The sequence below is a fragment of the Myxine glutinosa genome, chromosome 7 (genome assembly GCF_964187855.1).
Source record: "Myxine glutinosa chromosome 7, kmMyxGlut1.1, whole genome shotgun sequence".
Lineage (NCBI taxonomy): Eukaryota > Metazoa > Chordata > Myxini > Myxiniformes > Myxinidae > Myxine > Myxine glutinosa.
The window spans coordinates 160,396,224-160,410,393 of NC_136267.1; the positions used below are offsets into that span (position 1 = coordinate 160,396,224).

The 14,170-nt window shown below is 49.4% G+C and overlaps 1 protein-coding gene across 2 annotated transcripts in view; it reads left to right on the plus strand.

Moving 5' to 3' along the window:
* The first annotated feature begins 8,849 nt into the window (after positions 1-8,849).
* ARPC2 (actin related protein 2/3 complex subunit 2) overlaps positions 8,850-14,170 on the plus strand; it is a 104,149-nt gene continuing 98,828 nt past the window's right edge. The window contains exons 1-3 of one of the 2 annotated variants that reach the window (XM_068123479.2): positions 8,850-9,022; positions 13,596-13,630; positions 13,749-13,861. In XM_068123479.2, coding sequence (XP_067979580.1) covers positions 8,949-9,022; positions 13,596-13,630; positions 13,749-13,861 — 222 coding nt within the window. In that variant the 5' untranslated portion in view covers positions 8,850-8,948. The remainder of the gene's footprint in view (positions 9,023-13,595; positions 13,631-13,748; positions 13,862-14,170) is intronic. The other variant, XM_068123480.2, reaches the window with a different exon arrangement.

Sequence of the window (14,170 nt, forward strand, 5' to 3'; positions counted from 1 at the left end):
CATGGTGAACTTTTACCATCGGTTCCTGCCCCGTATCGCCCAGCTCCTGCGCCCCCTGCACGAAGCTCTCCGAGGTAAGCCGGGCAAAGGCGACGTTACCTGGACCGAGCAGATGCACACGGCGTTCACGGGCGCGAAGCTCGCCTTGGCTAACGCCACCATGCTCGCGCACCCGGCGCCCGATGCACCGATCGCCCTCACCACCGATGCCTCGGACTACGCGGTGGGCGCGGTGCACGAGCAATGGGTGCGTGGAGCTTGGCAACCGCTGGCGTTCTTTAGCCGGCAGCTTCGCCCGCCCGAACGCCGTTACAGTACCTTCGACCGCGAGTTGCTCGGACTTCACTTGGCGGTCAGGCACTTCCGCCATCTGCTCGAGGGCCGGGCGTTCACTGCCTTCGTCGACCACAAGCCGCTGATCTTCGCGATGGGCAAGGTCACCGAGCCGTGGTCGGCCCGGCAGCAGCGTCACCTCTCGGCCGTGTCCGAGTACACGACGGACATCCAGCACGTCGCGGGGAAGGACAACCCGGTGGCGGATTGCCTTTCCCGGGCCGTCGCCCACGCAGTCCACCTCGGCATCGACTATGCCCGGATGGCAGCGGACCAGGCCGCTGACCCCGACGTCCAGGCCTTGCGGACCGCCGTCACGGGCCTCCGCGTCACCGAGGTGCCGTTCGACGGCGCGGGCGCAGCCCTCTTGTGCGACGTCTCCCTCGGGCGTCCTCGCCCCATTGTGCCCGCGGGCTGGCAGCGCCAGGTGTTTGACGCCATCCACGGCCTGTCCCACCCGGGCGCGAGGGCCTCCCAAAGGCTGATCGCCGACAAGTTCGTCTGGCATGGCCTCCGGAAGGCCGTCCGCGGCTGGGCCAGGACATGCCTCGCGTGCCAGCGCGCCAAGGTGCACCGGCACACCCAGGCCCCGTTGGCCCCGTTCACGGTGCCGGAACGCCGGTTTGACCACGTCCACGTGGACCTGGTGGGACCTCTGCCCCCCTCGCGGGGTTTCACCCACGTCCTCACCATGGTGGACCGCACCACCCGGTGGCCGGAGGCCGTGCCCTTGGCGTCGACAACGGCGGCCGATGTCGCGCAGGCTTTCATCGCCACCTGGGTCGCCCGGTTCGGCGCCCCCTCAGACATCTCATCCGACCGCGGCCCCCAGTTCACCTCGGAGCTCTGGGGGGCGGTTGCGCAGGGGCTCGGGGTCCGGCTGCACCGAACCACGGCCTACCACCCCCAGGCTAACGGCCTGTGTGAGCGATTTCACCGCTCATTGAAGGCCGCGCTCCGGGCCACCCTCCGCGACGGCGGCTGGGTCGACAGGCTCCCCTGGGTCCTGCTGGGCCTCCGGACGGCGCCCAAGGAGGACCTGCGCGCATCCGCGGCGGAGTTGGTCTTCGGGCAACCGCTGCGGGTGCCGGGCGAGTTCCTCCCCGACTCCACGGCACCATGGTCCGCGGCACAGCAGCGCTCCGCTCTGCAAGAGACCGCCCAGAGGTTCGCCCCGGTGCCAACGGCATGCCACGGGCACCCACCGACGCACGTCGCCCCGGAGCTTCGCACGGCGGAGTATGTCTTCGTCCGCCACGATGCCCATCGGACACCACTGCGGCCCCCGTACGACGGGCCTTTCCGCGTGCTGGAGACCGGGGCGAAGCACTTCACCCTGGACATCGGCGGTACTCCTGACCGCGTTTCGGTAGACCGCCTCAAGCCGGCCCACCTCGATGTGGACCATCCACCGCCAGTGGCCCGACCCCCACGTCGGGGCCGCCCTCCTGCGGGCGGACCCCCGGCACCGCCCAGCCCCACCGCCACGCCGCCCCCCGGTCCTGCACCCATCCCAGGAGCAGCCAGGGGCATCCCACCTGGCATCCCTGCACCCCGGACGCCGCCGATCGCCAGGGGGCGCTTCGGCCGGGTCATTCGTCTGCCCCGCAAACTGGCCCTCCAGGTGCGCGGGAATTCTGGGGGGGCGCGTGTGGCGGACACAAAAGCCCACTGGCGTGGTGACATCATTCCACGCACCAAGTGGGCGGGGGCCACGTCCGAGTGGTAGGCGTGGCCTCATGAGAGACACCGGGCGCCCAGCCCGGAGCGGTACAGTGTTACAGTGTAGTCTTGAATAAAGGCGTTTATATGTTACCGCTTGTCCGCTTCCTCCTTGCTCACAAGCAGCGCGCGTAACGCCGCGCTTTAATGTCACGCTTATCTAAACAGAGCTAAGAAACTAGAACGACACTCAGTAGATCGAGCATACCTCCACCTGGTTGGCCATATCACTCAATGGTGAAGAATCACTTTAAAATTATACTAACCGGATCCGGATCTTCACCAAAATTGAATCGATTCGTTCTTGTCACACGCACAACTTGTCCAACAAGTATTGTCCAAATGCATCCATAACTTTTTGAGATATTCTGCTACGTATCGTTTTTGGCCCTATCTCCCAATGGTTAAGAATCACTTAAAAAATTAAATAATTCTCATGTCCTAATCAATATTCAGATCTTTACCAAAGTTTTTTTTTTTTTTTTTTTTTTTTTTTGTATACAAGATCTAGGCTCGTGAAAGAGCGAACATTAATCACACAGAAAGACAAACAGACACATAAAACAAATAACATCGGGAGCGGTAGACAAGATGGGGAGAGAGGGGGAAGGACACAAACACAACATTTGAGAGCAGGGACCGAGAGACATGGAGACATCGAGAGAACTGTGGGAGGGAGAGGGCTTTGGGGGGAGGCATGGGAAGGGGGGGGGGGCGGTGGGAGAGGTATAAAACATATGGACACTGCCAGGACTTCCAGGAAAGAAGTTGGAATTTCAAACAAGGTGGATCTGGGGTGAATTAGTGGGGGTAGAAAAGATCAAGGTTTTGGATGGGGGAAGATAAGAGATGGTGGTGAACAGCTGTTTTAAAGACCTGGAGGGAGGAGTGGGATTGAAGGCAGTGTGGGAGTTTGTTCCAGAGGCGGGAGAAAAGAGGAATGAAAGAGTGAAGGTGAGCAGAAAGCCGAGATTTCGGCAGTTTAACCATCAGAGGGTTGCTGGCAGATCTTGTGCGACCTGTAGGAATATTTGGGGGACAGAGCACAGAGAGAGCTGGGGGAGCAAGGCCGGAGACGAGTCGGTAGAAGACAGAAAGACCCACCTACCTTCCTGCGGTGAGTGAGTGAAAGGCCCTCAGAGATAGCTTCATCGCGGGAGATTCCAATGATTCTGAAAGCTTTGGATTCAACAGCGTGAAGCCGAGCCGGGTGTGAGGCAGGAGCACCAGCCCATAGGGGAGAACAGTATTCCATTGAGCTGCGGATGAAAGCCTTGTATGTGGTGAGGAGCTCAGCTGTGCCTAGGAAGGACTTCGCACGACGGAGGATGCCCAGTCGGCGACTGGCTTTGGAGGCCAGCTTGGAAATGTGGTTTTCCCAAGAAAGATCATGGCAGATAGTGAGACCCAAAAGCTTGAGCGACAGAACTTCTTGGAGAGGATTGTTGAGAAAGTAGATGGGAGGGTTTTCCAGTCGATCTTTTCGGAGAGACATAGTAAGAGTGTGAGATTTGTCAGGATTGAAAGACATGTTCCACTTGTTTGACCAGTCTGTGATTTTGTCCAGGTTTTCAGAGAGTGAGGAGGCTGCAGACTGCCGATCTGAGGGAAGAGGAATGGAGCGGCAGTGAGTGGAGTCATCAGCAAAGAGATAGAGAGGATTTTCCAGAGAGTCGGAGAGATCATTGATAAAGACCAGAAAAAGCACAGGGCCCAGCACACTGCCTTGGGGAACTCCAGCCTGAACAGGAAGGGGAGATGAGAGAAATCCATTCAGGGCCACACGTTGACTACGACCAGAGAGGAAGTCCGCAAGCCATGCATGGAGATTTCCATGGATACCATAGGAGGAGAGTTTGGTGAGCAGAGCTGGGTGCCAGACCGTTTCGAAGGCACGTGATATGTCGAGGGAGACAGCTCTGATTTCCTGTTTGGCATTGAGGACCTCCATCCATTGTTGAGACAGCAGAAGCAGCATGTCCAGAGTAGAGTGACCTGGTCTGAAACCAAATTGATGATCAGAGATCAAGCCATTGGAAAAGAGGAAAGATTTCATATCCGAAGGAATGATGGATTCCATGACTTTGCTGATAATTGGGAGCAGGCTGATTGGTCTGTAGTTGCAAGGATCTGTTTTTGCACCTTTTTTGTGTAAAGCGGTAATGTTTGCTGATTTCCAGGATGCTGGCAGATGACCTTGAGCAAAAGATAGGGTGAAAAGAACAGAGAGAGGGTGAGATAGAGCGGCAGAGCAGGATTTTAGGACCCGTGGGCTGATGCCGTCTGGTCCAGTTGCAGAATCAGAGTCGAGGTTTGACAAAAACTCCACCTTGTCAGGAGAGAAGGACACAGAGTTCACCAAAGTTGAATCGATTCGTCCTTGTCACACGAACACAACTTTTCCAACAAGTATTGTCCAAATGCATCCTTAGCTTTTTGAGATATCCTGCCATGTATCGTTTTTGGCCCGATCTCCCAATGGTGAAGAATCACTTACAAATTAAATAATTATCATATCCTAATCCATATTCAGATCTTCACTAAAATTGATTCGATTCGTCCTTGTCACACATACATCACACAACCTGTGCAACAAGTTTTGTCCAAATCCATCCATAACTTTTTAAGATATCCTGCTATGTATCGTTTTTGGCCCGATCTCCCAATGGTGAAGAATCACTTAAAAAATTAAATAATTCTCATGTCCTAATCCATAATCAGATCTTCACCAAAATCGAATCGTCCTTGTCTCATACGCTACATCTCTGCCAAATTTCGTCCGAATCTGTCCATAACTTTTTAAGATATCCTGACATGTATCGTTTTTGTCCCGATCTCCCAAAGGTGAAGAATCACTTAAAAAATTAAATAATTCTCATGTCCTAATCCATAATCAGATCTTCACCAAAATCGAATCGTCCTTGTCTCATACGCTACATCTCTGCCAAATTTCGTCCGAATCTGTCCACAACTTTTTGCGACATCTTGTTCGCAAACGGACAAACAAATATACTGGAGTGAAAACATAATGTCCATCCACCTTTGGTGGCGGAGGTAATAACTATATCGTTGTCCCACACAATTTTATTAACCCTTAAAGATCATTCCCTCAACAATATGTACACACAAGGTGTCCATAAAATCCTTGTGCAACCTTGAACCTTTGTAGACTTTGATGTACAAATGATAGAAAGAAACTACGAATGATGCGTGCGAGTATACTTCATAGCGTTTTCCTCAATACCGTTCAATCAAATGTTTCTTTCGTAATACATCGTTCAATCGGATTTTCCAACTTGCTGAAAACATTCTCCAGGTGCTGCTGAATAATTTCATGAATTGCATTTGTGAGTATACGCCAGATTGACAGACAGAGCTCTATAAAAAGTATTCCTATGTGGAGGGCACTGATCTCTATACCAACTGGATTGGAGGCTCGACGCCAAATCAACGCTCATCCGTCCATTCGCTGTGAAGTCACCGGAAGTAGATTCGTCGCCATATTGGTTCCCCCAGAAAATCTGCGTCCGTTCATTGTCTTTATCAAAAGACAATGCCTGCTATATTTTATGAAATAATTTAATCGAAATTTCAACAAAACATTCGATTCAAATTGACTTTAGAGAGCAAGTTGCTGTGAGGAAAGATGCCGTCCTGTACAGCGTATGGATGTAGAACCGGGATGAGCGCGGGCAAAGAAGAGAAAAAGGACTGACATGTTAATATGTTAGAGAGACATTCGAACTGGCTTTGCCACATCCTCGTCATATTAGAGCATGGGACAGTGGTGTAGATGGCCAACCAGGCTTCACCAAAGCAGCATTTGCTGCTCTTGAAGCACGGGCTAAGGACAATCAAGCTAAAGGAAAAGAGACTGTGCGCGCTGTGATGTTGGATGAAATGGGCAATTCCATGGATATGTGGACATTGGGACTGGCAAGTCTGATGACACAACAACAGTAGCCAAAGATGCGTTAGTGTTACCGGTAATGGCAGTATCGGTGGACGAATCATGGAAGATCCCCCTTGGCTACTTCCTCATCAATGGAATGAGTGGAGAAGATCGGGCAAAGTTGATCCAGCAGTGTCTTCACAAGCTGCATGATGTAGGTGTTAGTGCAGTCTCACTCACCTGTGATGGACTTTCCTGTCACTTCACAATGAGGCGCCATTTGGGAGCAAATGTGAACGTCAATGGCATGGACCCGTCCTTTCCCCATCCAGCTGATAGTACACAGAGAATTAATGTAATTCTTGACATTCTTGATGTATGCCATATGCTGAAGCTCATTCGTAACTCATTAGCAGATGGAGGACTGTTCAAGACCCACGATGGAAAGACTAAGATGGCAGTACATCGAGGAACTCAACAAGCTTCAGGACGCAGAAGGACTGAGACTTGGAAATAAGCTCAGAAACGCTCACATGCCGTGGAAGAAGCAGACGATGAAAGTTAATCTTGCTTCCCAAGTTTTCAGTGCCAGCGTTGCAGATGCCCTTGAATATTGTAATAGCGAGCTGAAACTGCCTCAGTTCAGAGGTTGTCAAACAACTGTTGAATTTCTCAGGCTTGTAGATAGTGCATTTGATGTTCTTAACAGTCGCAACCCTCTTGCTAATGGTTTCAAGGCACCCATGAGGAAGACGAACATGGACAGGTGGCAGGGTATCCTTCAACGCACAAGTAAATTCCTTCTTGGTTTGAAAGATGGCGCTGGGACTCCAATGTATCAAGGGCCGAGGAGGACTGCCTTCATCGGCTTTGTGGCGAGTATGGAAAGCATGAGAAAATTGTTTTCAGAACTTGTACACAGTGCGGATACCCCCATGAAGTATCTACTGACGTACAAATTCAGTCAAGGCCATCTGGAACTTTTCTTCACAGCGGTACGTTCATGTGGAGGATGTAACAACAATCCTACGGCTCGTCAATTTCAGTCGACCTACAAGCGCCTCCTAATGCGACATCATGTAAAAAATGTCCTCAATGGAGGTCCTCAATGCCAAACAGGAAATTAGAGCTGTCTCCCTCGACATATCACGTGCCTTCGATACAGTCTGGCTCCCCGCTCTGCTCACCAAACTCTCCTCCTTTGTTATCCATGGAAATCTCCACGCATGGCTGGCGGACTTCCTCTCTAGTCGTAGTCAACGTGTGGCCCTGAATGGGTTTCTCTCATCTCCTCTTCCTGTTCAGGCTGGAGTTCCCCAAGGCAGTGTTCTGGGCCATGTGCTTTTTCTGGTCTTCATCAATGATCTCTCTGACTCTCTTGAAAATCCTCTCTATCTCTTTGCTGACGACTCCACTCTCTGCCGCTCGATTCCTCATCCCTCAGATCTACAGTCTGCAGCCTCCTCACTCTCTGCAGACCTGGACAAAATCACAGACTAGGCAACCAAGTGGAACATGTCTTTCAATCCTGACAAATCTCACACTCTTACGATGTCTCTCCGAAAAGACCGACTGGACAACCCTCCCATCTACTTTCTGAATAATCCTCTCCAAGAAGTTCTGTCACCCAAGCTTTTGGGTCTCACTATCTGCCATGATCTTTCCAGGGAAAACCACATTTCCAAGCTGGCCTCCAAAGCCAGTCGCCGACTGGGCATCCTCCGTCGTGCGAAGTCCTTCCTTGGCAAACCTGAGCTCCTCACCACATACAAGGCTTTCATCCACAGCTCAATGGAATACTGCTCTCCCCTCTGGGCTGGTGCTCCTGCCTCACACCTAGCTCGTCTTCACGCTGTTGAAACCAGAGCGTTCAGAATCATTGGAATCTCCCGCGATGACGCTATCTCCGAGGGCCTCTCACTTACTCACCGCAGGCAGGTTGGTGGTCTTTCCGTCTTCTACCGACTCCTCTCCGGTCTTGCTCCCCCAGCTCTCTCTGGGCCCTGTCCCCCAAATATTCCTGCAGGTCGCACAAGATCTGCCTGCAACCCTCTTATGGTTAACTGCCAAAATCAAGACTCTCTGCTCACCTTCACTCCTTCATTCCTCTTTTCTCCCGCCTCTGGAACAAACTCCCTCACTCTCTTCAATCCCAACCCTCCCTCCAGGTCTTTAAAACGGCTGTTCACCACCATCTCTTATCTTCCCCAATCCAAAACCTTGATCTTTTCTACCCCCGCTAATTTCACCGCAAAACCACTTTTTTGAGGTGACTTTTGTCTTCTTTCCTGGAAGTCCTTGGTGTCCTTGCGTTTTATACCTATCCTGCCTCCCCCCAGGCCCTCTCCCTCCCACACATCTCCCGATGTCCCTGCTCTCAAATGTTGTGTTTGTGTGCTTCCTCCCCTGCGCTCCCCATCTTGTCGACCGCTCCCCTTTTTATATACTTTGTTTGCTTGTTTGTTTGATTTGTTTGCTTGATAAATGTTAGCTCTTTCACGAGCCTCGACTCTGTATACAACAAAAAAAAAAAATCCAGTTAGTAGGTATGGAGATCAGTGGTGGAGGGGCCAGGCGAGATGTTAGGTTTAGGCGGTGTATGGTTGAAGACAACGTATTGCTGCTTTTTTAATTTTAAAAAACGGGGTTATTCATTTCAGGCATAAATGTCAATATCGGCTTATTGTTGCATATCGATGTCCGAATACACGAGCAACGACGAAAAATTAAATGCAGAAAAATTGACATGAACGTAATCCAATGAAGAAACATTTGGCCTGTGAGGAAATATATTTTTTCGTAAAATAACTATAAAAGTCGGAACAAGGCATTTTAATCGCAAAAAGGACCAAAAGTCGGAACAAGTCATCATGTTAGTCACAAAAAAAAAGATAGACGTGCAGGTTTTTTATTTTCCGCTTTCCGCCACTTCCGGTTCGACTGAGCGGCGTCGTTTATGCGGAAGTGTTTGTGTAATTGTTGAAGGTTTAACGGCCGCAGAATGATTTTGTTAGAGATTAATAACCGTATTATTGAGGACGCACTCAAACTGAAGTTTGAAAACGCGGAGTTGGGGTGAGTGCGGGATTTGAGGTGTTCTGAAGGACGAGGCGACGGTCCGTTCGGGCGGGAATCCTGGGCGTCGCCGCCGGCAACAGCGGGATTGTTGTCCGAACGTGCTCAGTGTCGATGCCTGGCGTCGTTGTCCGACTTATGCTCCTGTGTCTCGATGCAAATGAGTGAAAGTTGATTTTTGGCAAATAGGATTTCTCTCCCTGCTCTGATTATATTTGAAGAGTCGTCGCAGTTTCCTTGTTTATATAATTTATTTTTCGTCTTTATTCCTCCCGTTTGTATTCTGTGTGAAATGTGCATTTACCGCCTTGTTTTTGCGAAACAAATCGCCAGCGCTTGGTCACATGACGCATTTTACACCTTATCAATATCTGGTCGAATGAGTAGGAATCGGCCTGATTGAGGACAACGAAGGGTTAAATGAGGACCTCTTTGGCACCAGCTCATGATGCTGGGGTCGCGCAGGTTAAAATTAAAATGCCATTATCCAAATTAATATCGTTGTAATTCATGAAAAACCTGTAGCCCATTCGCATTTCCCAATGTCATCCTGCATTTATTGTCTCTCCCGTTCCACTTCCCTCTTCTCACTCTCACCTCTTCGGCATTCCCCAGCCAATCCATGCTGCCCGCATTGATCCTTCCAATCCTCTTCTAACTCCTCATGTAATTTTTTTTTTTTTTTTTGTATACAAGATCGAGGCTCGTTTAAGAGCTAACAGTAATGACAAAAAAAACGAACGGATACATAAGACATAATAAAAGGAGCTGGAGACGACAGGGGGAAGCACACAAACACAACATTTGAGAGCAGGGACATCGAGAGATCTGTGGGAGGGAGAGGGCTTGAGCGGAGGAGGCGTGGGAAGGGGGTGGGGGTGACGGTGGGAGAGCTAAAAAAAAACACATGGGCACAGCTAGGACGTCCAGGAAAGAAGTCAGTATTTCAGAAAAGTGGATCTGGGGGGAATTAATGGGGGTAGAAAAGGTCAAGGTTTTGGAGGGGGGAAGATAGATGGTGGGATTGAAGAGAGTGAGGGAGTTTGTTCCAAAGGTGGGAGAAAAGAGGAATGAAAGACAGAAGGTGAGCAGAGAGTCTTGAGTTTGGCAGTTTCACCAGAAGAGGGTTGCTCGCCAATCTTGTGTGACGTGCAGGAGAATTTGGGGGACAGAGCACAGACAGGGTTGTGGTGTGGGGGGCTAGGCCAGAGAGGAGTAGGTAGAAGACAGAAAGACTACCAGCCTGCAGTGAGTGAGTGAAAGGCCCTCAGAGTTAGCTTCATAGCAGGAGATTCCAATTATTCTGAAAGCTTTGGTTTCAACAGTGTGAAGCCGAGCTAGGTGAGCACCAGCCCAGAGGGGAGAGCAGTATTCAATTGAACTGCGGATGAAAGCCTTTTATGTGGCGAGGAGCTCAGGTGTGCCAAGGACGGACTTCACATGACGGAGGATACCCAGTTGGCGACTGGCTTTGGAGGCCATCTTGGAAATGTGGTTTTCCCAGGAAAGATCATGGTAGATTGTGAGACCCAAAAGCTTGAGTGACATAACTTCTTGGAGAGGGTTGTTGAGAAAGTAGATGGGAGGATTGTCCACATGGTCTTTTAGGAGAGACAGAGTAAGAGTGTGAGATTTGTCAGGATTGAAAGACATGTTCCACTTGTTTGACTAGTCTGTGATTTTATCCAGGTCTGCAGAGAGTGAGGAGGCTGCAGACTGCCAATCTGAGGGATGAGGTATGGAGCGGCAGAGAGTAGAGTCATCAGCAAAGAGATGGAGAGGATTTTCCAGAGAGTCAGAGAGATCATTGATGAAGACCAGAAAAAGCACAAGGCTCAGAACACTGCCTTGGGGAACTCCAGCTTGAACAGGAAGAGGAGATGAGACAAACCCATTCAGGACCACACGTTCACTACGACCAGAGAGGAAGTCCGCCAGCCATGCGTGGAGATTTCCATGGATACCATAGGAGGAGTGTTTGGTGAGCAGAGCAGGGTGCCAGACCGTATCGAAGGCACGTGATATGTCAAGGGAGACGGCTCTGATTTCCTGTTTGGCATTGAGGACCTCCCTCCATTGTTGAGACAGCAGAAGCAGCATGCCCAGAGTAGAGTGACCTGGTCTGAATCCAAATTGATGATCAGAGATGAAGCCGTTGGAGAAGAGGAAGGATTTGATATCCGAAGCAATTATGGAATCCATGACTTTGCTGATAATTGAGAGCAGGCTGATTGGTCTGTAGTTGCAGGATTTTAGGACCCGTGGGCTGATGCCGTCTGGTCCATTTGCAGAATCAGAGTCGAGGTTTGACAGAAACTTCTCCACTTTGTCAGGAGAGAACGACACAGAGTCCAGGAGCAACTGGGTACGACTGGGTAAGGTGGTTACAGAAAGACGAATTTTGGACAACAGATTTTGAGGCAAACACAGAGTTAAGGCATTCGGCTTTTTCACGTGCGGAGTCAGCTGTGTGGCCGTTTGAGGTAAGGAAGGGGATGGAGGGGGAACAAACACCAGAAACAGATTTGACAAAATGCCACCAGGATTTGGAAGAGGGAGACAGATAAGAGAGTTCGGTCTTGAGAACGGAGAGATATTGTTTCCTGGGTCTCCTGAGGGTGGACACACACACTTGTTTCTGGCTTTGTGAAGGAAATGAGATTTCCTTCCGTTGGATTTGCTTTCCAGGAGACGAAGGCAAGTTGTTTCTGGGCAACAGCCTCACCACAAGATTCCATGTACCATGGACGGGAGGAAGGGTATGACAACTGAAGACGAGATGGGATAAATCTGTCCACGACAGAGAGCTATTTACTTTGGAAGAATTCCTAGGATGAGTTGATTTCAGAGGCAGTAGAGATGGGAGACCAGTCCAGATGATTGATGGCTGCTTGAAGACCATGCCAGTTGGCCTGAGTGAAATGCCAGACTCGTCGACGCTGAGAAGGCTCTCTGAAATGGCCAGAGAGATGTCCACTTTAACAAGCATATGGTCAGATAAACTGATTGGAGCAAAAGAAGAGCAGCAGATATTTGCAGGGAAGTTTGTCATAACCAAGTCTTGAAGAGAAGATGCTCTGTTGACTGATATCCGGGTCGGGAAATTGACAGATTGTGTCAGTCCCAGTGAGTCGCAGAAGTCCTTTGCTGAGGTGCCATGGCTGGTGAGAGAGGTACCCACACCCAGCCAGCTGACATGATGACAGTTGAAATCACCACAAATGAGGAAGAGAGAGTTGGGATGAGTAGATAGAAGTTAGTCCATGTTATCAGATAGCGAGATGTAAATGGAGTCATCACTGTTTGGTGGTGACGCATATGACAACACACATATGAGGAAGAGGTGGGAGCGAAGGGGAAGCCATAGCCAGAGGTACTCCTGGGGGTGAGGTGGAGAGAGGGCAGTGCAGGGAGAGTGAGGAAGAGAGTTTTTGATAAACATAGCAACCCCACCTCCAGGACGAGGCTCAGGTCTATCATACCGGAGGAGGGAGTAACCAGGGAGAGATATTAAGGAATCAGAGACATCTTGAAGGAGGAAAGTTTCTGTTGAGCAGATTAAGTCTGGTTTGTCAGAAGCAACCTGTATGGAGAGATCAATCAGGTTTCGAGCGAAGGCCCCGGATGTTTGAGGTCCATACCGTTAAGGAAGAAGAAGGGGGAGCATCGGATACAGGACAGGATAGGGGAGGGGCAGGGTAAGATGAATGGTGAGAGGGGGAGTTGGGGAGAGCTGTTGATAGTGTCAGAGATTACAGAAGAGTTGGGAGAAAGGGAAGGATGAGGAGGGCAAAAGGTTTGATGGTTTGATTAAAATAAAAATAATATAATATTTAAAAATTGAAATAGTTTTGACAAAAATACAAATCAAAAAAATTATTTGGTTGCGTGGAGAGCTTGGAAAAACACATGACCCCACCGGCAAAACCGGAAGTGGAAGTGATCTTATTGAATGTGAAGTGAAGTGAAGTGAATCTTCCCATTAGGTTCTTTTAGTCCTCTTCCTCATTCTTCTTCATGTAATTCTTCCCATAATCATATTTTTCCTATTCCATCACACTCTTCCCTCCATAGCTTTAATCAAGCAGTGTCCCACCATCTCATGTCATCATCCATCCTTATCCGCAATCTTTATTGCCACCATTTCCATTGTGAAGACGAGAGGAGGTATCGTCCGCACCCTCAACAAATTCCTTCCTAACCTCAGTCCCTCACCTTTTTGGTTGTATGAGGAATAGATCGGTGTAATCTGAAAGCTAAATTTTGAACAGTTTTTTAAATATGTACACAAGCCATGTTGATGAGATGGTTGCCATGGAAACAAAAATCTGCCAATAACAGCTGTAATCTAATCAGGTTGTAATACTGCCATGAGGAATAGGCATCTGTAATATAAAAGCTAAATGTTCAGCAGTTTTTGAAATATCGCGTACACAAAACTACATGAACAGATGATCGGTCGGTCGGACAGAGCTTATTTTAATGTCTCAGTCTCCGATCTCGTTGGAGGGGTAGGAGACAACAACAGCAACCTTTGCCCATTGGCTCATTTGTATTATCATTTTTTTTCCAGAAACAAGCCGGAATCTGTCGACATAACATTCGCAGGTAATGTGATGCATTGTTCATTTTTTTTAGTGTTTAACATGTAACATGTTTGCTTCAACTGGCTATATACGTATCGTGTACAAACTTTGAAGAAGATGCCATTTCTTCCACTTTGCAGACTTTGATGGCGTTCTTTATCACATTTCTAATCCTGATGGTGACAAGTCCAAAGTGATGGTGAGCATTTCTCTGAAGTTCTACACTGAACTCCAGAAGCACGGTGCGGATGAGGTAATTAATCCTTGAAATATCATTATTTTGTTCGCTGCGATCGCTCGTCGAACATCTACAGTTGTGATGTTCGCTCGTTTCATTCATTTGATGTGCTCCATTCTCATTCCATTCTTCAGATAAATTAAAGGCCTTCACTAAATACTGTAATAAAAAAAACCCACCTTTTAGAGGCCATTTTTCCCCACAGAGCAGGGGTTGGCCTTTTTCGGGCACCGTAGTCCCCTTTTTGAAGCAATGTTTTATGGCCGGATGCCCTTCCTGCCGCCAACCTTGTTGGTCGCCTCTTGCGACACACAGGGCATTACC